Source organism: Tetrao urogallus (assembly GCF_951394365.1).
Source record: "Tetrao urogallus genome assembly, chromosome: 1".
In the NCBI taxonomy this organism is placed as follows: domain Eukaryota; kingdom Metazoa; phylum Chordata; class Aves; order Galliformes; family Phasianidae; genus Tetrao; species Tetrao urogallus.
Window position 1 is genome coordinate 59,412,334 of NC_136813.1, and position 27,636 is coordinate 59,439,969.

Here is a 27,636-nt window from a genome sequence, read left to right on the forward strand (position 1 = left end):
TCATCGAAGTCCAGACCAGCTGTGAAGGTATGAAGCCCACCCAGAGGGCCGTGAGGAACTCTCTTCCTCACCTGGAGGAGGAGAAATACATTCCGTAAGTTTATGAGGCTACACAATTTGGAAACCTGATCTTCATTTTTCCTTCCTCTGTCAAGTCTTCAAAAGCTGTTCTTGTCAATTTGATGAAGAGGTAACATTCAGTACTTACACTTTGCAAAAGATGTGGACTTCAGTCACCCAGTACACTTTAAAGAAACCATTTCATTATCTTCCTTAAGAAAAATCCAACCAGCGTTGATTAGAATGCCAAAAAGCATTGAGATGCTATAGGCTTAGTTTACATATAATTTTTCCAAATGCAACGCTTATCATGGGATGGGTTATGTTGTCACTTACTCATGTCTTTTCTTCACTAGTTTAAAATGCTTATATACACACACACTGTACTTCTTTATTCTTTAAGTAATTTTTAAATCAAGTATGCTAATGAAGTACTAGAAACTAGCTCGTTATTTACATAACTTAAAAAGATCGTATCTTTAAAAGGAATAGTAAAGGGACAAACAAGGCATCAGAGTATTTAAAGAGTAGCCAGAACATTATTATACATTATTACAGCTCTTGGGTTTATTTCTTTCAAAGGCTCAACTATTCCTCCTTCCTCCCCTAGTTCCAAAGGTTCTTAATCAGAAAGCATATTTTGCTGAAAAGGTTTTTCTAAAGCTAATTTATTGAAACTAATATTAGGTCTGCAGTAATGCCTTGAGAGGACCATTTTAATTAACTTTTTAAAACATCTGCCAAGAAAATCATTCATTTTTTATGGGAACCTCTATTTTAAGACCACTTTGACAGAAATCTTTACTAAAACATATGAATACATTACATTACAACTTACTGTCATTTTCTAAAATGTGCCAGAACCCCACCTACCTTGGGCAATTGCAACCAGCTTCCCTTTCTCTTCAGGGCTAAGTTGCAACATGGTGTCTATTACTGGCAGCAGCCTTTCTCTTTCACTTCCTGATTTTAGGAATATGAACTGCAACAGAACGTTCTTTAAATATTCTAGATTAGCCACAGACTTTTCTCTCTCCTGGTTTCGTTCCAGTCTTCTTATTTCACTTTTAAGAAGCTGCAGATGACAAGGAAAAAATAAATTAATAAAAGACCATGCAATGTTTTTTTGCATCATGAGACGAACACTTGAAGAAAGGTATTTTGAAGAACTAAAAAGAAAATTATGCAGCTTGCTTGAAAAAGTATAGTATATGTGTAATGAAGTATTCAAAGCTAGGCTGGATGGGCCTTTGAGCAACCTGGTCTAGTGGTAGGTGACCCTGCCTACAGCAGGGAGGTTGGAAGAAGGTGATCTTACAGGTCCCTTCTATGATTCTGGGCAAAAACCCAATGAAACCTGAACAGCTGATAATATCCAGAAAAATATATATAGAGAGAGAGAGATTAAAAATAATTTATTCGGATAAAATCTGTCCAGTAATTAATAGTGAGATACAGTGCTAAAATTCACTTTCAGTAATAAAGAGTTCAGAAGCTAAAAAAGCAACTTGGATCAGAGGTTTAACAACATTATCATGCATTAAGAAATCATAAAAGAAATGTTAGCCTGTTTTGAGAATACGTTACCTTTAAAAATGTTTCAAGAGAAACCCTGGAGATGTGATCAAATACAACCAAATTTTGTTAGTACGTATACCTCTAAACACGCATCTTCTTTTATATTGAGACAGGTAAAAGGGATTATAGGGAGAGAGACCAATGTTTCCCTTGGAATTTACTGTTTTTAGCCAAATGCAAACAGTAAAGGCTCTTTAGCAGATATTAAACTTCCAAACTCTGCCTTTTTAGTAGAACTAGTAGTAGCTTTTATTTCCCTTCTTCCCCTAGACATGAGAAACTGGGGAAAAAAATCCTCAAGTAAGCTTTAGAAGTAATAACTACTCTTGTGAATTTAAAAAAACCCTCAAATTAAAGTTTTGCGTTCCCAAATTTCTATAGACTGCCATTTTCTGAAACAGATTCAGTGTTAAACATTTCATTTAGGAAATACACCATACAAATTACAGCTGTCCCCACATTTACTGCATGCCTGCTGACCTTTATTTGCTCCATCAGAATTGCATTGGTCGCTTCTGATTCACGAAGTAATTCGTTCAGGTGATCAGCACTCTTTGTTGTTGTGCTTAGTTTCTCAATCAGTTCATCCTTGGTGAGCTCTGTTTGCCACTGGGATGTTTCTGCAGTGAATTGAGAAAGAAAAGTGAAGGAGGAGGAAAAAGGACTACTTCATGCTAAGTTAACATTATGACTTGATTAATGTAGTTTCTAAGATGCACACAGGAAATGAAATCCGTGCACACTCAGACTGCCAACTAACATCATCGTTTCTGCTGCTGCATGCTTGTTTTATGATTTATTTTTGTACATCCACATTTTTTTTGAACTGATTTGCCAGTTTCCTCGTAAGTACATCAAGATACGTGGATTTAATTTACCCCCTGCTTTCCACTCATAGATGAAGATTTTTCAACATTTCTCCACACGGTATTCAGCAGACTTTTAAAAATACGGTTAGATGCTACCACTTATTTGTCTACTTTTTGGGACGCTGTTCTTCATGCTACCTTTCATTTTCCTGAAAAAAATATGAATAAGTTCCTGTTCTAATAAACCACATTAAGTTGAACAATTTATCCTTTCATTAACAAGAGTCTCAAGTAGAGACTAGTCATTTTGCACCAGAAGTTCAGTAACCATTCACTGACATACTCATCCATCCTCTTCCCTTCAGAAAGTTAAAAATAGGAGATCTTGTTAATCTGTATTCAAGGAGAAGACCCATACAGAAATTCCAGACAGCGTATACTCAGGGCACTAATTAAATGTCTGTGCTGCAACTAAAAGCATGAAGAACACAACATTCTCATATATTTTGAGGGCACAACCTCCAATGCTTATAAAAGCCACATGTTCTACCTACCAGGTTTTGTTTCTGGAGAGTTTAGAAGCTGCTCCAAGGATGGTATGTAGGTGCTGGCTGAAGAGACAGACTCGGTGTCTGTTGTTTCCATACCTTCTCCTTCCTCCCTTGCTACAGCATGCACATCTAGAACAGGAAGGTCCGTGTTTCGCCGTTCTCTTAAGTTCTTTGGTACAGGATTTGAAACAGCTGGACCTGAAAGATACTGATGTTTGTCACTGAAATAAAATACATGTACACCTATGAAATAACTCAAGCTATCTCAAATTGGAAAGCAGTATGTAATCTATGGACTTGAAAGCTAGACACAAGCAAGTAATAGAGCCTTTTACCTCCAGATCACCATTTCAGTCAAAGCCAGTTTCCAAATCTGATCTTAATTAGCAATCTTCATTCAGGGACTATGAAACCTTAATGCATCATACCTTGCAGATGCTGAAGCTTTGATAAGAGTGCCAAGTGTTTTTGATGCAAAACAGAATTAGCTTTTCTTTCAAACAGTCCTGTGGGTGGTGTAAGTTAGTCTGCTGTAATGCTTTGTGCGCTATCCTGCTGCTTCAGTACACTACCAGTTACTGCAATACAGCTAAGTAACATATGGAAAGAGCAACTTAAACTGTTACTGTTTCTTGGCAATTATCTGACTGCATCCTAATGAGTAACTACACAGATTTTAAAAAGGAGCACTTAAGTCAAGCAGAATAAAATTTTATATTAGATATGGGAGCAAATAGCAAGTATACCAATAATAAATATTGTTAAAAATCTTTCAGTATACTCTTGTGTAGCTTTACTCATCATACTGGAGGGCAGAGACCTGTTGAGCTTTCCAAAATCTGCGACAAACTGATGGGAAGAGCACCAACTACTTACAAAGTGATTTCTCTCTCTCTGTCTTTCAATGCAGGCAGACACTGCAGAAAACTTAACTGTGATATTGATTCTGGAGGTATGGTAATAATAAGACCTCATTCTTTACCTGAAACCAGAGGACTGATATGACTTACTATCAATTTTCCACAGTAACTTTCTGTTGTATTACAGAACCACAAACTGTAACTGTGTTTCCACTACAGTCTCAAGTACAGTGTCAAGTACACATATTAATCTCCAAGAATATATAACCCAAGAAACCTGGTTTCATGACCAAAAGTTACCTCTAGTGCTTGGTTCACTCTTGAGTTGGAAAAGCTGAGCTTCTACCCTGGACAGTTGCTGCTGAAGTGTCTCTACTGTCTTCCTGTGTTCTTCTTGCAGGTTCCTGACTTGATCTCTGAAATTGTTCCGGAGAGCTTCATTCTGGGCTGTCAGCTGACTCAAAGCCTGAGCATGCTCTGTTTTCATGACCATATTCTCAGACTGTATTGTGCAGAACCTGAAAACAGCATAAACACAAAATACAAAAAACATACAACAAAAATCGTTCTCAACACAAATTGCTTACAGTTTAAATTAATTTTCAGTCTTTGTATCTTAGAATGTCTGTTTCACTTTTTCCCCCTACTTTATCTTTTCCCGGGGCAAATCTAAGAGTAAAAAAGTGATCTTTATCACCAATCCTAGGAATGTACTGTGTGATATAAGCTTTTGACTTCTATGTCAGAAGATAAAATTCAGACTTTGGGGAAAAAAAAAAAAAAAAAGAAGTAGAGACAGGCTGTGGTCTGAGTATTTTGCTGTGATCTGAACATTCTTTAACTGAAAAACTGTAACATAACCATTTATCCTCATAACACACACGTATTTCTTTTCCTTTACCATTTATTTACCGAAGATCCATGCAGGACTTCTGAAAATATTGATTTCTAAGAAAAGAGGTTTAATTACTTGATTAACTTTAAACTTCAGAACTCGGCGCGAAAGAGGGTAGGATATCATTCATCTTTCTTGGCAAGCAAAATATCAGTATACCACATCAATTGTAGTGAATTTGGAGGCACTCCAGAAACAAGACAAAATTGTCAGAAGCAATTAAACAAGTGCATGAATGGAAACACTAAGCATAGAACTTGCCCTTATAAGTGTATAAATTTAAATTTGGCCAGTGCAGCAAAGAGCTAGCATTTCTGGCTATGAAAGGAACCTACTGTGGTATAGGTGGTTTCCAGAGGAATGCAAAAGGACATGATTTAGATGATTCCAATGGATCATCATGTGGATATCAGGAAACAGCACAACAGATTAAGACAAAGAAATCAACAGTTTCTAAGACTAAATTGTAATTTCTAATGAACTTCTCATGAATTTTTGTAGCCTAGAAGAAGGCATGGAAAAGCTTTTCTAAGAGCTCAAGTAAATACCTATTCATGTCACTTGTCAGGAAATTACACAGACTAAATAGATTCCTTTTGTTTTGAAAGAAGTAGGAAATTATGATTGTGGCAAGCATACACTTGAAAAAAATACCTTCTGTAAAGAAGGTACTTAGTGGATATTTTGATGTTAAAATAGCTTATCTTTAACTACAGTATTGTACTAAAAGGAAACACGTGCATAAAATATTGTTGAGTAGTCCAACACAAATGTAGTGCTGAGTTTAAGACATAAAAATAGTCAGTAAATTCAGCATGCTTAAAAAAAATTAGCTTTAAAAACTTGATATTTAACAAGTAAAAAGCTATCAGAAATCTCATATTTCCTCATCAGCTACTACTTTGTTTTCACTGCTGGAACCTCTGAAGGCTGCCAAAAAGTAGCAAATAATACTTCTCAAAGTTCCTTTAACTTTCTCTAAAATTACACCCTCCCTTTGGAAAGCACTATTTGAAGCCAGCTGCACAACCAGCACTTAAGATTCAAACAAAATAAACCATCTTTCGTCAGCAGAGCATACTTTTCACGGAGTTCTGCCTCTTTTGCAACAGTCTCTTGCAGCATCTTATTGTGCCTTTCCAGCAGGGTGTCATGTTCAGACTGCAACGCCTGGAATTCAGCTGCATTCATCTGTAAATTATGCTGAGTTTCTTGTAGCTTAACTTTTAGTTGTTCTATCACCATTTCCAATTGTTCTCTACAAGGGGAAAAAAAAAAACATTTAGAGTTATCTTATTATTATACCCACAATGTTTTATGTAGCCAATCTGAATTTTTTAAGAATTTGTTTCTGTATTTAAATTACCTCCAGCACTGTGAGCAAAATAACCTCAGAATGCGACCACAGCAGAAACGATTAGGAAAGACCTGACTACATTTCTATATCGCTGCAGATGAGTTTAATCACATCCTGCATGAACTGATGGAAATGTACCAACTGGGGTAGAAGGTGTGACCACTCCTACTTTCTGCTTCAACTCAGTTTGAATCATAATTGAATCACAGAATCGTAGAATGGCCTGGGTTGAAAAGGATCTCAAAGATCACCCAGTTCCAACCCCCTGCTATGTGCAGGGTCACCAACCACCAGACCAGGCTGCCCAGAGCCACATCCAGCCTGGCCTTGAATGCCTCCAGGGATGGGGCATCCACAGCCTCCTTGGGCAACCTGTTCCAGTGTGTCACCGCCCTCTGTGTGAAAAACTTCCTCCTAACATCTAACCTAAACCTCCCCTGTCTCAGTTTAAAACCATTCCCCCTTGTCCCATCACTGTCCACCCTCGTAAACAGCCATTCAGAGGAATTAAATGGAAGAACAGTGTGTGGCATGCAGGTGGGAGAAACCATTCCTTCTTGAAAGTGGTAGAGAACAAAACAGAATTTTGTTCGTTTAGTAAATGCACATCAGTTCAATGAGACTGAAAGCAGTAGACAGGAAGTGGGTGGAAGTGACTGGCAAAAAGACTGGCAAAGGTGTAGAAAGCAGCATCAATCCAAATAAGGTAGATTTCTGACCAACAGAGTTGATATTGGTAAATCATTCCTTTGAAAATTATTTATTACTTGTAAAAATTATTTTTCACTTGTTCATTTTGGAAGCACAGTAGCCTGCTTTCACAAAAACCTAATAACTGAGCTTCTTAAAATTCTGCAAACAGGAGACAAGAAATGCAACTCTTGCAATTCGCTTGCTTCAGAGGAGATGTATTAAACAAACCAACCAAACAAACAACAGAAAAAACCCAAGTCCTCTAACAATACCCAAGTCTCCCTCTGGTGGATTTTCAGCAGCATCTTTACATACTAAGATCTGTGTCAGAAATGACTATTGACATTATGTTATGCATGAACATCCAGTCTGTCACTATGGTCAGCTACCAATCACTTATAAAAACAGCTTACAGAAACTGATCTCTTTGAAATGAGATTCAACCCCTGATGTGAAAATGAATTTATGTGGCTTCCAATTATACTTAAATGATCTTGGAGTAATCTTTTTTTCAAGACTTTCCTTCTAAAGTAGCTGATAAGAAAACTGTTAAAAGTCTGCTAGAATTGATGACAGAATGGGCAGCCAGGGCTTTACCCACACTACAACACTCCTTCCTGAAAAAGATCCAAGTGAGTTCAGCTGAAAAGTACCAACTGCTGTTTACTTCTCTTAATTGGAAGTAGTGCTTTGCTTCAGTGCTTTATTGTCAGAGAAAATGTCAGGTTTACTCAGTTATGTTGGCTAATTCCCGCTCCTGAGAAACATGAGAGACTTCCTAATACCTTACTTTTCCCTCTGTCTGAAACAACAGGTAATCTGCACAGAAATAAATCTGTTAGAGACAAAGCAAAGAATTACAAACTAGCACAGTACCACTGACAGCTGAGATGTGGTACAAATGAATGATCTGCTATTCAGATGGGTACAGCCATGGTTAGAAAGCAATGTTAAAGATCAGACAGCTCTAATTTTATACACACAATTTTTTCCCCCCTCAGACTAAATTATCAGAGGCAAACTGCCTCCTTTCCAGTATTTTCCATACTTAAGAAAAAGCTAACTAGTGGAACTCACTAACATTAACAGCATAACCCAAACAGCAGTATTTTTCTGTATGGATATAAAAACTCTGGCTTTACCTTTCTTGTTTGGCTCCCTCAGTTTCTGTCTGAGAAGCAGATTTATTTTTTTGTTGTTTTAAAACATTATGAACACGAACTTTGTAGCTCTCAAATTCAGATGTAACAGATGCCTGCTCAGCCTATGACACAGGACAAAAAACCTCTTAGTAAGTTATACTATTGACAGTTGCTCACCTATTTGCTCTAAGACAAAATGCATCTTGTACTGAAAAAAAGTCAAATGAAGAGCTATCAGTTCCATTTTCCTCTTTTGAATGAACAATTTAAATGGGATCATGACAGACCATGCCTTTTTAGATCATAATCAAATCAATTATCAGTCTAGAAACTTGAAAAGAGTAAGTCACTGACATTCAACATCCCAGCCTTCAAGAAAAAAAGAATGTTTACTAATGTTATAACAACAGCATCCAACAGGTATTCATAAGCAAATTCATATTCATTCGAAGGGGGAAAAACAAAACAAAAAAAAAATGCCAAACCCAGCTTCCTCCTCAGAAAACCTGAAAATTATGCATCATTTTAAGTCAGCCCTGTAAGGATACAAAGCAAGCTATATCGTAGCTTCAAAAGAGCCAAAAGAGTATTTGGTCTGCCTTCTCTTCTGAAGTCAGCTGATACATAAGTTTGTTATCTCTGGACAGATTACCTCACAATTTAAAGTCCTTTATTGTACACCACATAGGCAAGAATTATTCCTACCTGAGAAATAACACCTTTCAAATGCCCATGCTGTATATTTTTCTAGGAAAACACAGATGCAGGTTTTCATTCTTGATTCTTAAAGAAGCTTATGAGTTCACCAGTCATTCTTGATGACTGAACTGCTCTAATCTCCACAGTGACCTACACTTACCAGTATCACCCAGCCAAACCTACTGTCACAGTAACCAGTTTGTCCATTTCACCTTTTTAAAATATAGAAGTTTTTTAGCAGGATACATTCATGTTACTTTTCTGCAGGACTGACACCTATCATACAACACAGGAGGTAACACGGTGCACTAACCTACACAGGAACAATTGGAACAGAACACTCCTATATTCTGAACCTGCCTCTAATGCAAACACCAGCTTAGCAGATTCCAGGCATATCTAACACAGAATGACATTGCCAAAAAATAGCAATAATAAAAACCTCAGCAAGTGTCAGCTCCAGTTGTAGCTGACAATTAAGAAGCTGCTCATATACCAGCATATCAAAAGATGACTGCAAATGTTTCTCAGCTTAAAAAAAAAAATGTGGTAACTATGCTTTTATGAGGAGCAAATGATATTTTTCCCCTTCTTCTTCAGACAGAAGCGATTACTTTTCTTTTCTCCCCAGCATATTGATTGTCTTAAGTGAACTGTAGCTTTCTACTGCTACAAGATTTTTACCATTGGTAATATAAAGACTGCAGTCCAGACATTCTACCACAAATGCTTTGTGACAACCAGGACAGACCAGCTTGTCCTCTATACCACCACACAAATACACCAAGTACTCTGGTATTCCCAATTCCTGACAGACAAGATAACAACAGCGAAAGATCTGCAAAACATTTTAGACAGAATCTAGAGTGTAATAAATCTGCTTTCTAAAGTTGAAGACATCACTTTCATCAGGATACCTGTGCTGCTCTACATTCTTCTTGCAAAGTTGCAATTTTTTGCTGGTAAGCACTCAGTGTACGCTGATGCTGCTCTGAAGAAGTTCGTAGATGTTCCTGTACTTTATGCTTTTCTGATGTCAGTGCAGCTACTTGAATCTGAAGAAAAAAAAAAAAACAGTTGAAAATGTGGTTGCTAAAATGACAAACTTTTTCCTTCCCTTCCAGGGGAACGTGCCACAGACCCCCTTGGATTGTACTACAGTAATTCCTGCTCAAAATAAGTGAATATAAATTTAAATCTAATAAAAACAAATGAAAGAGTTGCAACAAACTACCCTTAATGCTTAAATAAGAAATACTAACTGGATCGATGGGGCAAGGTTAACTGTATGAGTTTCAATAGGGCCAAGTGTTGGGTCCTGCACTTTGGTCACAACAACCCCAGGCAACCCTACAGGCTTGGGGAGGAGTGGCTGGAAAGCTGCCTGACGGAAAGGGACCTTGGTGTACTGATGGACAGTCGGCTGAATATGAGCCAGCAGTGTACCCAGGTGGCCAAGAGGGCCAATGGCATCCTGACTTGTATCAGGAATGAAGTGATGAGCAGGACCAGGGAAGTCATCCTGCCCCTGGACTCGGCACTGGTGAGGCCTCATCTCGAGTACTGTATTCAGTTTTGGGCACCTCAGTACAGAAAGGGCATTGAGGTGCTGGAGCAGGTCCAGAGAAGGGCAACAAGGCTGGTGAGGGGTTTGGAGAATACGGCCTATGAGGAGAGACTGAAGGAACTGGGCTGCTCAGTCTGGGGAAAAGGAGGCTGAGGGGAGACCTTATTGCTCTCTTCCAATACCTGAAAGGTGCTTACAGAGAGAGCGGGGCTGGTGTCTTCTCACTGGCAACAGGATGAGGGGAAATGGCCTCAAGTTGCACCAGGAGTAAGTTTAGGTTGGATATCAGGAAACACTTCTGTACAGAAAGGGCTGTTAAGCACTGGAATTGGCTCCCCAGGGAGGTGGTTGAGTCACCATCCCTGGATGTGTTTAAAAACCGTTTGGATGTGGTGCTCAGGGACATGATTTAGCGGAGGGTTGTTAGAGTTAGGGTAGGATGGTTAGCTTGTGGTTGGACTCCATGATCTTTAAGGTCTTTTCCAACCTGAGTGATTCCATGATTCTATAACTTCAATACGCTAACAAAGTGAAAATCCTTGCCTTAAAGGCTTCCACTTGCTGCTGACTCGCTTCCAGTTCTCCTTTTAATGATGCCTGCAACATCAGATGGTCATTTTCCTGTGTGATAGAAGTACCTGGTTAATTGCAACTTAGTAATTCAGATACCAGCCCCACTTTAAAAGTTATTTTAAAAATTGAAGTATACAGTCATTGATTAGTGGACTTACGGCTTGTTTTGAATCGGCCAATTCTTTTTTGGTTTTCACCAGGAGTTGTTTTATCTTGGCATTTCTTTCCTCATCCTGTTGCATTGTTGATTGAAGTGACTCTAATGCAGAAAACAGCAGTTATAGGAGGGAAGGCTTCTTTTGCCTATCTTTTCTTAAACATAATGGAAAATATTTAAACAAATTTTGACAGATCTCTTAAAAGCTGCAAACAGGTAGCTTACACTAACTTTAGTATATGACATCCATGTCATCAATACGTTCTAATAAACGAAATTGTTTTGAGATTTATACTTCAGGATAGGTAGAAATGAAACTTTTAACCAGATGCTGTCTGGCAATGCTTTGTAAATGTAGTACATCAGGCTGAAAATGCCTTGCAATCACTTACTTTCAGAACACACGACTAAGTTAACAAGGTAAGAAGCAGTTTATCAGGCAGGCTATTTGGTTCTTATCTGTTGAATATTACATCAAATGACTGTTGACTATAAAGTGAACCTTCTATTTAGTGTTCCCTAAAAAACCTTACTCTCACTCATCAGCTTGAAAAAATGTTTTTAATTCATTTTTATTATTTATTTTTTACAATTACTGCTAACTATACTATATTTGTTGGTTATAGCTTACTCACTTATTTCTTCCTGTAGGGTCTCTTGTTTTTGTTTCTGAATCCCCGTCTCCTGCTCAAGATCTTCTATTCTACTATCTTTATCAGTAATCTTCTGATTAAGTTCTTTTACCAGCTTTTCGTAATCTGCTATTTCCATATCCATCAGTGTACTCTTTTGAGCATCCTGCAAGTTACATACAAAGAATTTACAGCTTAAAATCTGCCTTGGTTGCTAAGAATTCCTTTCTCCTCCATCACAAAATACAGAATTAAAGGAACATTTATCTAATCTAACAAAAAGTTTATAACCATGTATATCAACAAACAACATCCACCCATCGGTTTTCCAGAATCCTCAGCAAATAATTTATTTTCAAATGAGGACCAAAAGCTTAAGAACTCTGTTGCCAATTTGTTATCTTGTATTTGTTTTTACCATCTCTGCTCCTCACAAAGGCAGCTTCTGAATAGTGCACCATACAAATACTCCAGACACCTGCATGTATTCCTATTTCTAGTCATGACAGGCTGCATAACCCAAGCTAAAAACAAAACCACTGTCACCAAAAAACCACCCCAAAACACAACCAACTACCATATTCCTCCTCATCAAATACCCCCCTCAATAAGTATACATCATCTCTCTGAAGTAAAATGAGTAAAAACTTCTGTTTTTGCTTTCGCATACCTTAGGTTGTAAAGTCCTCAGAACAGAAAGGGAGACCTTAGATATAATCAGAAGGGACAAAATTTTTGGTAGTCTCCTAAACACATGCACAACAATTACTGTACCTTTTTGGCCAGCTCCAGCTCTTGCATAATTTTCTGCAGATACTTCTTTTCCTTCTGAAGTTGCATCTGAAGCTCTTCCAGTTCTCGAAGAGTACCACCATGTTCCTGAAATTTAAATACTTTTCAGCTATGCAGAGCAATTTCAAAATAGATGTCAGCAGAATAGATGTATTTACACACAGGCACCCACTCACTTATACTGCACAATGATAAGATTCTTCACTAAGACACTGGGAGTCAAAGAAAACCTCACAAGATTATGAACTGGTATGCACATTCTGTCAGAATCTCCAATCTACTGTAAGTGATGGCCTTGAAAAGTTCTTTTAATAACAGACTAAGCCTTCAAAAAAAGACCAAGTGAAGTAAGAAGAATAGAAAGCATGGAACTTGTCTATAATAAACACAGTTTATAAAAACTCTTCCAGAAGTCACATCATTGAGTGACAGTAATGCTTCAACCAATTTACCAGCCCTACATAGTATTATTACCTTTATTTTCTGCTCTTTTAGAAGCTTTTCAGCTTCCAGTTCTTTTTCAGCTTTTGCCTTCACCTTCTGTAGCTCCAGTATCTGAGCTTCTAGCAGCTTAGAATTACACTGCAGTGTTTCGACACGAGCCAGTAGATCTTCATTAGCAGAATGTAGCTGATCATGCTAAAATGATCACAGTGGGAAGACAACAAGATAAGCTGAATTTACATTTGACTTCGATAAACAAGATGCCATCCATATTTAAAAAAAACAAACAGATTTTCATCAGATTCTCTTATGAACAGTACTCCTACTGATAACAGTATAAACTGCTGTTCACCTTGTTTTAAATCAAATTAAGAACCAGGTTAAAAGAATCAAACTGTGTGAGTGTGTTTATGTTGTTCAGAGTTCATAAGCACAGCTTACCGTAAGATGGCTAGAAGCATAAGAAATCAGAAAAAAACCCCAGAAAACCAAAAGAACAAAACCCAACCCTCTACTGCTCTCTGCAAGAATGATTTGTCTCCCATAATTATACATGAGGTTTAAGTACTCAATTGCCCCATTTCAAGTACAGTTATATTTACAAAGAAAGCATCAGCCTATGAATCCCTAGAAAAATCCTTCAACTACAGCACCACGGAGCCTACAAGGATACCACATCAGTATATATAGTAAGAACTCCTCCTGTGCCCAGGCTATTGGGCATTATATTATATTTATATTTTAAGACATCTAACATCTTCCATATTTTTATCTCATTCTAATATGCAGGTTAAGAATAAAGTGAAAGAAGCTAGCAATTACCTTGACAATTTATAAAATATTTCATAACAACTTGAAAAAAAATCAACCCCTGCACAATCAGCAGAGTGTATTTTACTGTTTAACATTTCTTCTTGTGCTATTCACTATTAGTTTCTGTTTTAAGAAAAAGGTGGCTAAGGTTGATCTTCATTGTAATTACATTATGGGGCCTGAGAGTTTAAACCCTAAATCCCCAGTCCATTTCAGCTAGTTTTTGCAGAGAGCATCTCACAGCTGTTTGATTACCATCTTAGACTTCTGAATGCCACTATAGTATTCCACAGCACATGCTCAAGTCTATCTCTTGTGAAAGATGCGAAAAACAAAACGAAACAAAATCGCCACAGCTCATTTTGTTTCTTTAAGCATTCTGTTGGTGAAATAACAGAGGCATATTCTGTTTAAGAAACTGAAGGAAAAAATTAATACCAAGTTCATTGTACTTCATGGCAAGTGTGGGTGTGGAATCAGATAAACAGTGCAAGTTCAATACTTTATGATTTTTGTTCATTTTATCTGATACGTGCAGCAGAGTTGATCACCTGCTTTTTTTTGTGAGCTGACCTGGGGTAAATTAAACTCTATCTAAAAGGCAAGTCATTCTAGTGATCTTTAACTATCTCACAGACTGTACAGGTATCAGATGCTAGGAAAAACTGAATTTCAAGAAACTATTCAGAATACACTTGAGTTACAAGATTAAATACGTTACAAATCACATGAAAAAATTTTACATTCAAATAATTGTTACTTTAATTATCAGTATCTCTTACACACACACAGAACTGACCTGCTGGGATGACACCTGTAGCTGTCTTGTGAGGTCATCTATCTGACGTTCAAGACTATTTGCTCTGCCTTTTTCAGAATCCAGCTCTTCCCCTTGTTTATCATATTCCATCAGAAGGTTCTTAACACAAGCACATGCAGACAAACTTTCATTTTTATGATATACACTGCTTGTCTTAAACACATTTAAAACCGCAGTTACTTATTATCTTCCTAATAATTAAGCACAAGAGATATTTTAATGCAATATCAGAAATCTCAAAATGAAACTAAAGCTATAGTTCCAAGTTCTGAGAGAAATCATTTTGCATTTACTCTTGCTAAATCCTTGCTGACTGTCCCCAGCTAACTGCTTCTCAGTCATATGCCCAGAAAGGTATTCTGAGAGGGCCTGTTCCCAGGGAATAGTTCGCTTTTCTCTTTATCACTTAAAGATTTTTTGTTGTAACTAATTCTCAGTTTATACAGGTTTAAGAATTTGTAACAACAGATTTGCTTCAGCAACACTGTCTGACACATATGATGCCAAGTTTAAAAGGAGGTTTAAAAATATCACCCAGGAGAAAGGAAATGTCTTGTTTTCTTCTGACAGCAGTCACACAGTTCTGTTACAAGAACCTCATATTCCTGGTTTGGGTACTTAACTGCACAGGCACAATTTCTTTTACCAAGTTCACTTGTGCAGGTAAATAATAATAAATATCCAGGTTGGGATTCAAAAACAAAATGTTTTTTTCTGACAGTTAACTGCCTTTTATAGCTAGAACTATTCCTACCTTATAACTTTCAGCTCCTTGAATGACGTCTTTCATTGAAGCAGACAGTTGATCCTTTTCTGATCGAACCACCTCCAACTCTTCCCTCAGAGTCTGCATCTTATTACAAGGAAAACACATGTCATTAAAACAGAATCCGACATATAGGATGTTCTTCATGTTAAGAAGCAGTTAAGGTACCTCCTTCCGGCTGGTATCTAATTCTTTCTTTGCTCTCACAGCAACAGCCTTCATTTTATTTAGCTTCTCTCCTTTTTCTGCAGATTCTTTTTCTAGTCTTCCTAAAATAAATAAACAAGAAAGTGAATACACACATCTCGGGATCTGGGCTTGTTCAGCCTGGAGAAAAGAAGGCTGCGGGGTGACCTCATTGCAGCCTTTCAGTACATAAAGGGAGCCTACAGGAGGGGAGTCAACTCTTTGAAAGGGTTGATAACAGCAGGACAAGGGGAAATGGTTTGAAGTTGAGGGAGGGAAGATTTAGGTTGGATGTCAGGGGGAATTTCTTTACAGAGAGAGTGGTGAGGTGCTGGAACAGGCTGCCCAGAGAGGTTGTGGATGCCCCGTCCCTGGAGGTGTTCAAGGCCAGGTTGGATGGGGCCCTGGGCAGCCTGGTCTAGTGTTAAATGGGGAGGTTGGTGGCCCTGCATGTGGCAGGCGGGTTGGATCTTGATGATCCTTGAGGTCCCTTCCAACCCTGGCCATTCTGTGATTCTGTGATCTCCTGAGGAAATTAAATTTAATTACAACACAAATGCCAGTTTGAAATAAGACAAAATATAAAAGAGTTATTAAAAGGTTTCATTAAGTTAAGCCTTTCAAATCACTTTGAAGCCAGAACATCCAGTCTCACAGATAATTCAGGGAAACTCTTTCCCTGTTCCAAAAATCTCAGTTAAAGTTTACAGTAAAGCCACATTTCTGTGTACTTCTATGGACAGATGCAGCCCAAAATCCTGGTCTGCATCAAAAGTGGTGTGACCAGCAGGTGAAGGAGGTGATTCTCCCCCTCTTCTTTATTCTTGCGAGACTGCATCCACAGTATGACATCAAAGCTTGGGATTCCCTGTACAAGACAGACATATTGCTGCTGGAGGAGGTCCAGAGTAGGGCTGGTCAAAGGGCTGGAGCACCTCTTCTACAAAGAAAGGCTGAGGGAGAGTTTTATTCAGCCTGGAGAAGGCTCAAGAGAGACTTCATAGCAGCCATTTAGTGTTTAAATGGATCTTATAGAAGAGATGGAGAATGACTTTTTACACAGGGGGTGATAGAACAAAAGGGAACGGTTTTAGTCTAGAAGAGGGGAATTGGATTAAAGGTTAGGAAGAAATTCTTTACTCAAAGGACAGTGAGGTGCTGGCACAGCTGCCCAGAGAAGCGGTGGTGCCCCATTTCTGCAGGCACTCAAGGCCAGGTTGGATGGGGCTCTGGGCAGCCTGAGCTGGTGGGGGGCAGCCCTGCCCATGGCAGGGGTTGGGATGGGTGGGCTGTGAGGTCCCTTCCAACCCAAACCATTCTGTGATTTCATGACATAGAAAATTAATCTAGTTATTATCACTTTCTCATATGTAGAGGTGACTGCAATGAGGCAACAGCATACTTAGCAAAATGCCTTCTTTCTCTTGGCTGCCTTAAGGATTTTTATTGACAATGATTTTTTCCCTGGTTTAAAAAGGTGACATCTAATATACTGCTTATACCTAGATGTACTCAGGATGAAAAAATGTAAGAAATATTTATGTTGGAAATTTTAGGTCTGCTATCATTTTGAACACCTAATAGGATGAATACTGAATGAAATGTCATTGTTATCCTACTTCATGGTAGGATATTCATACCTTCATAGGCTTATAGGAAATACACTGTCACTATGCAGAGAAAAAAAATCTTCGAGTTAAACAATCCAAATAACTTGTATTTACAGAGAAGACAATAGTAAGATAGATACCAATTTTTTCCTGAAGCTCTGCTACTGAAGATTGTTCATCATTTTTCTCAGTCAGTGTCTCCATTACAGTCTGTATTATAAAAAAAGATACAAGTAATATTATTAAAGAATTGTGATACGTTTTCAACAAGCCACTAGCAGTGGCTACAAGCTGCACTACATCTATGTTCTCACCACCAAGAAAGTCATAATGCAAAACTGCACATAAGCTTGATCACTGAAAAGCATACATATTTTAAATAGAAAACACTCCAATCTTTCAACAGCTGATTTCCATCCTAACAAAGGACAGAAACAAAAAAAAAAAAAAAAGAAAAAAAAAGGAAGACCATTAACTCCGATCAGCTGTGAGTTTTACAAATGCCTGAATATTGCAGGACCTGAAATTAGGAGTAGCTAACTAAGGTAGATCAAGCAGTTTTGAGATGGAGCCATAGGAAGTTAGAAGCGAAAGATTATTAGCTCAGTTAGTCCACCCAGTTAAATGATCACTTTAAGTGGCACCAGTAGGCAAAAAGATTCGAATACAAGCAACTTTAGTCATAACTAAAAGAAATGATAAGATTTTTTGTTGCTTTTTAGAAAACAAAACAGCAAAAAAAAAACTTTTACTGTAGGGAGGGAGGGGAATCTGAGGTGTTTGACATCTCAGAAATGTGCTTTCTGAAAAAGGAAACTCACTTTGAGGCCAAGGGAAAAAAAAATAAACAAAGAGAGAATGAAAGTATTTTTTGAACCTTAATTTTGAAGACTTTAGAGGTTTAGTCTGTATACTTCAATAACAAAATATAACCTTTAGAGAACTCAGTTCGTCTTTCACATTTCTAAGTTCAGTTTCCTTTTGTTCCAGAATGAAATTTAAGTCTTCTTGAGCTTTGGATCCTTTTTGCTGTTCCTGTATTTGGCTTTCATAAAAAGCAAGTTTTTCAGACATCTCTTCAATCTTAGCTAACAGATCTTGATTTTCAATTGTTGCTTTTTCACCAGCACTCTTCAGCTCCTGGATATCATGTTGAAGGGCTTCTTTTTCAGACAACACTTCTTCCAACTCTTCTTTCACAAGATCTTTTTCTCTTCCAAGATCCTGAAGCAGGGATCTAAGTTCTGTATACTGAGTTGCTTTTTCTTCCTCTAGTCTTTCAATTTCCCTCTGCAAATGAAGAACTTTTTCTTCATTTTGTAGAGCAAAGCACTGCTTTTCTTTCATTTTTATCAAGTGTTCATTTGCAATCTGTAGTAAGCTGAGAAAATCACATTCCTCATTAGAGTCAGAAATGCTGTACCCCACTTGCTCAAGCATGTGGTACAATTGAGTTCTTCCAAGGGATTTGTGAGCTTTTTCACTTTCAAGTAATGATGATATATGGTCTTTTTCTTCAGTCATCATTTGTAGTTTCTTCTCTAAGTTTTCAGACTGCTCTTTCAATACTAGCCAACCATCTTTTTCACATGTTATTTTTTCCAGCTTTTTACTTAATTCCTCTTTTTCCTGAACAATTTTCTTATTTTCCTCACGAAGAGCAGATATTTCAGATGAAAGGTTCTCTCTTTCACGCACCAGAGCGTCAATCTGGTTTTCCAATTGCCCTAACATTTCAGTGTTTTCATTCTTACCAGTTAAAGCATCATTCAGTCTCTCTGTTAATTCCTCTAGCTTTTTCTTCAAGTCACTGTTACACTGGTTAGCAACATCTACCTCTTGCTGAAGTTCCTGAACTTTTCCTTGTTCTTGCTTGCACCTTTCCTGAAGGGCTTCTCTCTCTTCACCTGAGCATTTTACTTCATTTAAAATATCCTTGTTTTGATTGGCAAGAGCAATTATCTTCTCTTCCAGTTCCCTTATAGAAGCCTCTTTTTGGTGAACGCAGCTTGTTATTGTGTCATTTTCCTCCTGAAGACCAACAATGTTACGTTTAAGTTCTTCTATCTCTAGCTGATAAGAAGACAATTTCTGTGTTTCTGCCTGGAGGCGATTCACAGTTTCAAGAAGAGCATCCTTCTCATTGAAAGCAGCCCGGAGTTTCTGTTGCAGTTCACTGACATCAGATGCTTGCTGTTGTTTCATTGATTCAAACTGCTGGCTGATCTTTCCAGCAGATTCTCCTAACTCAGTCTGTATTGTTTCCAGAGTTTCTCTCAGGCTATCATAACTGAGCACTGCATCTTCCTTCTCCTGAGTTAGCTTTTCAAGTTGGTCTTTAAGATCCTGCATTTCAAACATTAATGCCATTTTTTCTTTTTCAGAACTGGATAATAACGTTTTATTTAGCTCAGAGATTTCTCTTTCATGTTGCTCCCTCAAATTCTGAGTTTCTAGTTTATGTTCTTCTGCTGTGGTTTCCCAGTGGTGTCTTGCTGCTTGAAGCTCCAATTTTAGTTTTTCAATCACACAACAATAGTCTTCTTTAATAAGCTGCAATTCATTTATCTTAAAATCCAAGTCTTCTCTTTCATGAAAATGCTCATCTTTTATGCGATGAATTTCCTCCTCCAGTTTTAGTTTAACATTATTCATATAAGTTAGCTCATCCTTTAGAATACTATGTTGAGACTGGAGATCACCTAAGCTACATTCCAGGTGTCTAATTTTTTCTTCCATTTTTGCTTCTACGCAATGCTCTTCTTGCATACCTAAAACATCTACCTTGTCTTCTATATTTTTGTTTAAGGCTTGTTTTTGCTGCTCAAAGTCATCCTCATGCTGCTCAGTATGACCATACGCTTCATCTTTCACATTTTTCTCTTTCATTAAGTCCACCTCTGCCAAATGGTGTTGTAACTGATCTATCTGATTTTGCTTTTCTTCATTTTCTTTAGAAGATATTTCAATGTGATGCATCAGTTCTGACACCTCTTCCTGATGAGCAGCTTTTAATCGTTTAAGCTCTTCACTCAGACTACTGATTTCATTGTGGTAACACTGAGAGTTGCTTTTAATAGTTTCTTGCAGAGTTGCAATTTCTTTGTTTTTGTTACCATTCACAGTTTCCAACTGCTTGTTCAAGCACAAGATTTGTTCCTCGTAAGTAGATTTAATTTTTTGGACGTAATCTTCTAATCTTTTAACTTCTTCTTGATTATCACTACAACATTCAATCTGTTCCATCAGCTCCATTTGTTTCTTCTCTTGCTCTTCTAATTCTGTTTTCAGCTTTGTTAAGTCCTCATTGTATTTGGATTGTGCATTTATCAATTCGTTCTTCAGAGCTTTTATTTCTTCCAGAGAGTCAGTATTTGATTGCTCCAGTTGCTTCTGCAATTCTTCTGTCTTAGCCACTGCAGCCTAAACAAACATATAACATATTAAATACTGATAACTTAGCAGATATAACTTCCAAATAAATTGTTTATAGCAATAAACTAGAAGATTTAGGAGTCCTTAGTTTTTAAAATTGCTATAGTTTTTAAATAGTCAGCTATTTTACAGCAAATCAATTCACAAGACTCTGCAGAGAGTACACAGTAGCCTGTTGGTAAAAAAAAATAAAAAAATCTCATTAAATAGTCATGATAAATTTCAGCTTTAGCAACTACTGTGATCATATATTAAAGACAAAAACACTTTTATCACATCAAACTCAAGTAGCTAGTATATAAAACGAGTCATCAATTCTATGTGACTGACTCTTTACTTTTTTACTGATGTTAAGTTCTTTACAGAGAGAGTGGTGAGCTGCTGGAACAGGCTGCCCAGAGAGGTTGTGGATGCCCCGTCCCTGGAGGTGTTCAAGGCCAGGTTGGATGGGGCCCTGGGCAGCCTGGTCTAGTATTAAATGGGGAGGTTGGTGGCCCTGCCTGTGGCAGGGGGGTTGGATCCTTGAGGTCCCTTCCAACCCGGGCCATTCTGTGATTCTGTGATGTGATTTACGTGACTGAGCTCACAAACTGCTTTCAAAGTGTGTGTGAAAGTAAAACCTCATATTTTCCACAAAAAGACAGAGTTGATTAACTGGAGGCATCACATATCTAGGCTACTAATACACAAACTGAATTCTTTTTGAACAGTCATTGATCTAAACAAAAAATATATAGAAATTTTTCATTTACTGTCAGTCCAATGAAAGCAATAACTTAAAGGCCAGAGAGAAAATCTGCTCACATATGAAGGCTTTTGATCTTTTAAGGTATAATAGAATACATGTGAGTGAAGAAAAAATAAAAGTGAGATATATAAACAGAACTACAAAATAAACATTCTGAAATACTTTAGTACTGTTTTATTTGTTTCAGTACCTCTGCTTCTTGTTTTCTTTGAAGATTTTCTTTTTTCAGAGCTACACACTGTTGCTGACTTTCAGCTTTTTCCAGAAGTACAACATCCAGTCTTTCCGTGAGAGCCTAATTTTAAGAGAGAAATATTATTGGAAAAAAAGTGTTCCCTTAACGATGGAAGCTTGGATGGTTCTTGCAAAGCAATAGAAACATGCACACTGGCCACGTCTGTTTCTTTTTAATCATGTGGACTAGATTGATCTTACTTAGCCCAAATGCAACAGATACAGAACAGGCATACTAGTACAAGGATGTTGAATAGTATGTTTTGTTCAAAATCTTGGTTCTGATCAGCTCGTTTAATTTTACTGCCTTCTGGAGAAATCTCCATCCAAATTATTAGAAGAACAATTTTCTAGTAGATAAAGTCTACCTCATTTCCAATTTTCACTTTGATGTGCTATCTCTAAGTTAGATATCTTTCAGTTATTTTCCTAGAAGTATTTGTGACCTTTAATTCTATGTTTTCGATCTTATCAGCTTACTATCTCTAAAGTTTTCTAAATTGTAAAATCTTTCCACAACAGTCATTCTGATAGGAACAAAAGCCTGTCTAGCCTATTACAGATGGACAAAGTCATGCAGAGGAAATCGTATTATTATATGCAGTTTGTCAAAGAATTCTTATCAAAAAAAGTGAAGTAGGGATACAGACTATGAAGGAAAAAAAATGAGAGTGTAGGAAAAAAGAGATTTTAAGTAGTGTCTTGAATTCCCACAAACAGATTACGCTGGATTTGAATAAGTTTTACAAATGTTCATTACATATCACAAATTATTTCTGTATATTTATTTCAGCTAATGCTATGCAATACGTTAGAAACCCATCCTGGATTCTTACCTGAATAATATCATCAGCTCCTCCAGTAGCTGGTTTAGACCTGAGTTCTTCAATTTCTCTCTCCAGTTCTTAAAAAAAAAGTTGTAAAGAAATTTCACAGCAAGCATGAACTGATGCTTCACAGTGTCAACCTACTAGTAAAGCCAAAACCTAACACCATTCCTATTCAAATCAGAGCTGTCTTATTTCACCAATTCTCATTTGTTGTTGAGGAATGCAAAAGGCTAAAGGAAATAGAGTAAGCATTCAGTACTGCTTCTCTGGTGCTGATATTCAGCCTGACTTTACAAAGAAGCAAGGCTTCCTCGTTTGGATGGAGAGACAACAAACAGAAAGATTTTGGACAATTGTCTTATCTTCTATTTCAAGACCAATTTAAGCCAAAGAAAAGATACATTTATCTCTTCCCTAGTTCTCTGAAAATAGGCAACAGATAGAAGAACAAGATCTTATGAATAATCTCAGTGAAGAAAGCCAAGTATAGCCAGCCCATCGCTACCCTTACTGTTTTGTTGCGCAGCTACCAACAGTCAGCATGACTGTAACTCCAAACAAGGGGATGCAACACTAATGTACTAAGCAAAAAGAGGGAGCAGAGAGGTGGGGGAACAGCATATGTGAGCACAGTTACATATAGAATGCTTTTAGTTATTAAGACAAAATTTCATTTTATCCATTTTAGGACTTGTTGTCCCAAGAAGCAAATGATCAAATACCAAGAGAAGCTAGCATTTTCAAAGAAGCCAGAGCACTCCTCAACAGGAGTGTACAAAACCTAACCTGCACTGTCCTCCCATCCGCTAGATTATCCCTGCAACAGACATGGGGAACAGACAACAGCAACCCCCACTTCAACACAATCTACACCTTTTGATAACAGCACAGCGTCACACTGAATTAAATTAATAATTGAGAAAAGCAGCATTTCTTTTTCTTCCCTACCTAAGTCTAGGGATTTTAGACCTTATCCTCCCACAAAAATATAGAAATCATAGAAAAGAAAAATAGAGTGTTTATGTAGAATTTAAATCTACCTAGCAAAAAGGTGCAATACAGTAAGGAAAGGTGAGATAGTACCAAGCATTAAGATGGAAATTACTCCCATTTCAATGAGATACCTGTACATCTTGACTTCACTTTCTGTATTAGCATCATTTGCTTTTTTGCAAACTTGATGAGATCTTCTTTGGGCAATGTGTCCAGCTATAAAAAAAAAAAAGAAAAAAGAAAAAAAAAGTACATAATACAGAAACCAAATTCCTCTAACCTAGAGGCAAACAGAAAACAAGTCATTTTAATATCTGACTTCCATTAAGTGAAATCTTAGGATGGGAACATGCTCTAGCATGCTCTAGGACAGCAACAGGCCAAGGTATTGCAGTTATCCAGTTCTATCATTTCAAGTGCAACAAGAAGAACTACTCTTAATTCTGTGCTTTTCTGAAATCTTTCTAAAGCACACAACTGGAAAGCATCGATGAGAAACAAAAGAACTTCACTGGGGAAGGACTGTAGTTCAGAACACGTGTTAAGGTGTTGGGAGTAATATGATTTGAACAGTGTTTTAAATGTAGTACACTGACCTGAAGTCAGCATTTAACAGTTTACATCCAGAACATGGAAAGAAGTCTGTGTACATTATGAAATATACTACTATCAGAGCTAGATGCTACTAAATAATTTGTCAGTTATTACAACATCAAGTAAACATATCAGTAACAGAACTGTTACATCCTTTCCAAAATGTCTTAGCCTTGTGTTTATATATCAATTTTTGAAGAAGTCTAGAAGCCTGGAAATTGCTTAAAAGTACCCTCATGCCTTTCTGTTAATCACAGCTAGCATGATAAGCTGTAACCCTCTCTACCACTGCTTTTCAAATAAATCTATTTGCAAGATTTGATCACCTTTGATTTGCCTGATCCTGGTGTGGCAGGGGATGCCACCATCTCTTGTCCTCCATCTTGCACCTACAACAAAATAAAGATACTATGTGAAAACTGAACTTTTTTTTACACAAACTACCAAAGGAACTGAAGTCTGAAAACATGGAGAACAACTAATATAGTGGGAATTCAACAAAACTACAGTATTTGTGGATCAGTAGACGGAAAAATAGAGAAAAGTCAGACAGAGGCCAATTGCGATTAATCCAATAAAACAGCAGACTTGAACATTCCTGATTCCTAAATCAGTGTTACGATTCTGTTACGCTACTGAAAAGTCATTCTGTTTACAAAGTTGCAATAGTGTGTCTCATCACTGTTATTTAAAAACCATTTAAAAATGCACAAAAAAAAAAACCAAACAAATAAAGCTTGTAGTGTATCAGCAGTTATAACAAATGTTGGGAACTTCCTAACAAAATACATCCCACAATTATGGTTACTGTTTTTTTTAAATACAGCAGTGATCACTAAAAGTTTAGGCCTGAAAACATATTTTAAAAGGGTCTACATTCTGGACTCCTAACATTTACATGTATGACACTTCTTACCATGAACTTCCACAGATTTAATCTGGGATACTCTGTTTTATTTTAGAGTAGGTTCACAAGATATGCTTATCAATACTTGGGAATGTAAAAAAACATTCATAAATATGATGGAGAAAAGGGAAATTGAACAGAGACTTGCAACACATGAAGGGTTGCATTTCAGGCTTTAAGTTTTATCCTGTGTTTTCTCTTATTCTAGGGAGTGAGTAGAGGTCTATATAGTAGAGGTCTATATCTTCACACACTCCCTTACTTTTATTTTGCTATGCTCTTTATTCTGAGAAAAAAAAAACGAATAATACAAACTTAGGCAAACAAACAAGATTTAAATTATTTAAATGGATAACTGCTGACAAACAATTTTGAGAGACAAGCTCAGAGAGATAACAGGAAAGACTCTATCTAGAAATACCAGTTCAAGTGCAGACCAAGGACAAAAGCAGTTACAGTTAACTCTCTGGAACATGTGAGCTGGGATTTTTTGAGAAGATAAAAGGAAACTTGTTAGAAAATAATATGCCTGTCCAACACAAATGCAACATTTATGAAAGAAAGCTATAAATAAATTTGTAGTTCAAATTTCCTTGGTACACAACCTTTGTAAACATTTACGTTCTTAACATTTCAGCACTGTTTTTAGTTCAATGCTGCCACTACAAGCAGTTTATTTACACAGTAGGATTAGGTATAACACATTGGATGTACAGCTTAAGAAAAATGGTAGCACATCTCTCTATACTGCAGTAAGGTCAGGAGCTATGTTACTTTCGTGCTACTTGAGGTAGCATGCACAGAGGCAGCAATGTATCACGTAGTCAGCATCCAGTTTTGCTGTTCTGGGAACAGACACAACAAGGAACTCATGTACAGAGCTTCATTTGTTTGAACTGTAGGAAAAACAAGGAAGGTGGTTACTCAAAAACCCTACTTTTGACAGATTGGGTGTGCCCAAGCCGTGAGCCAATACATAGCACACTTCCAAGGACAACACTGAATCCTGTAAGAATTCTCAAGTTCCTGCTCTGTCATTCTGAAACTAGGCTACGCTTCCACACTTGGCTGGTCATGTACACGTATATTTAAGGCCTTCCTTGTCTGCATTAAGGTGTCTCCAAGCCACAGTTTAGCATGCTCTCTGTATTTTAATTGCTATCTACTCCCTTCTAGTTTTAAACTGAGACAAGGGAGGTTTAGGTTAGATGTTAGGAGGAAGTTTTTCACACAGGGGAGGTCACACAATGGAACAGGTTGCCCAAGGAGGTTGTGGATGCCCCATTCCCGGAGGCATTCAAGGCCAGGCTGGATGTGGCTCTGGGCAGCCTGGCGACCCTGCACATAGCAGGGGAGTTGTGAAACTAGATGATCATTGTGGTCCTTTTCAACCCAGGCCATTCTATGAGCGTGATTCTTTCTTCTGCAATAACTAAGCATACTCTTCTACTACTGGCCAGACCTTCTGCTAAGCTGTGCTGTAACCTGCGGCAGTGACAACCATCACTGAGCCGAGATCTGGCAGCACAGCCACAGAGAATTACTCCAAAACACATCCCGGCTAGTGGCCACTTCAGCAGTGGCACGGCCTGAACACAGCTCAGTAACCACTGGCAGGGTTCATTTCATGCACGGTGCTCGAACTCTGTGACGCTGCCTTTGCATTCATCTCGGTGGTTACAGAAGCCACACGAGATATCCGTCCAGAAGCCGGACTCGATGATCCTTATGGGTCCAACTCGGGATATTCTGATTCCATACACCTCGCTCGCAGCTGACGCACAGTTAACACACGGGGTCACCTCACTAACCCCTGTTCACCCGGGGGAACTTTTACAGACCGACGTTTGCTCACCCACAACACCCCCACTCGTCAGCTGAGCGCGCTTCCCTTCAGCCAGCCCCGATCGGCTTCCCCCAGCCCCGCACGCGGCACGGCACCCCCAGACGCTCACCCAGCGTTCTCACATCCCGGCAGCCCCTTCCCCCCCCCTCAGGACGGAGCCGCACCCCCGCCCCGACCCCGCGGGAGCTGAGGGCTGCGCGCCCGCAAACGCGGCCCGAAGTCACGCGCCTGCGCGAGGGTCAGATAACGGCCCCCATGGCGACGCCCGCCCGCCCGTTACCTCCATGACGGAGCCGGCTCGCTGCTAGCGCGGAGCGACCACGGCGCCCCCACTTCCGCCTTCGTCATTCCCGCACGCCGCTAAGGCGGCGCGCCCCCCTGCGGCTGACAGCTGCAGAGCGACAGTCACCGGAGCCCCGCCCCTGAGTATGGCCACGCCTCCTGAGCGCGGCCCCCAGTACAAGAAGACCGGGAGCTGGTGGAGAGGGTGCAGAGGAGCGCCACGAAGATGATCAGGGGGCTGGAGCACCTTGCCTACAAAGACAGGCTGAGGGAGCTGGGCTTGTTCAGCCTGGAGAAAGGAAGGCTGCGGGGTGATCTCATTGTAGCCTTTCAATACCTAATTGCAGCCTACAAACAGGAGGGGAGTCAACTCTTTGAAAGGGTGGACAACAGCAGGACAAGGGGAAATGGTTTGAAGTTGAGGGAGGGAAGATTTAGGTTGGATGTCAAGGGGTAGTGCTTTACAGAGAGAGTGGTGAGGTGCTGGAACAGGCTGCCCAGAGAGGCTGTGGATGCCCCGTCCTGGAGGTGTTCAAGGCCAGGTTAAATGGGGCCCTGGGCAGCCTGGCCTAGTATTAAATGTGGAGGTTGGTGGCCCTGCATGTGGCAGGGGGGTTGGATCTTGATGATCCTTGAGGTCCCTTCCAACCCTGGCCATTCTGTGATGTGATCACCTAGTCCAGCCATCAGCCCATCTAATCACATCCCTTGGTGCCACACCTCTGCACTTCCCAAGCACCTCCAGATACAGTGACTTCACCAC

General features: G+C 38.6%; 1 protein-coding gene across 1 annotated transcript; it reads right to left on the bottom strand.

The window, feature by feature from the left end:
- Window positions 1–26,939, bottom strand: GCC2 (GRIP and coiled-coil domain containing 2; the record flags this gene model as incomplete). Its single annotated transcript, XM_079542456.1, has 24 exons — window positions 1–71; window positions 934–1,135; window positions 2,119–2,258; window positions 3,002–3,196; window positions 4,159–4,376; window positions 5,835–6,011; window positions 7,946–8,067; window positions 9,562–9,699; window positions 10,755–10,832; window positions 10,943–11,043; window positions 11,577–11,739; window positions 12,348–12,452; window positions 12,840–13,004; window positions 14,422–14,541; window positions 15,197–15,295; window positions 15,377–15,477; window positions 17,145–17,214; window positions 17,938–20,427; window positions 21,378–21,482; window positions 22,258–22,325; window positions 23,376–23,460; window positions 24,165–24,227; window positions 26,188–26,263; window positions 26,872–26,939. 24 exons carry the CDS (start codon window positions 26,937–26,939, stop codon window positions 1–3), a joined length of 5,220 nt encoding a protein of 1,739 aa, XP_079398582.1.
- Between the last annotated feature and the right edge of the window lie 697 nt (window positions 26,940–27,636).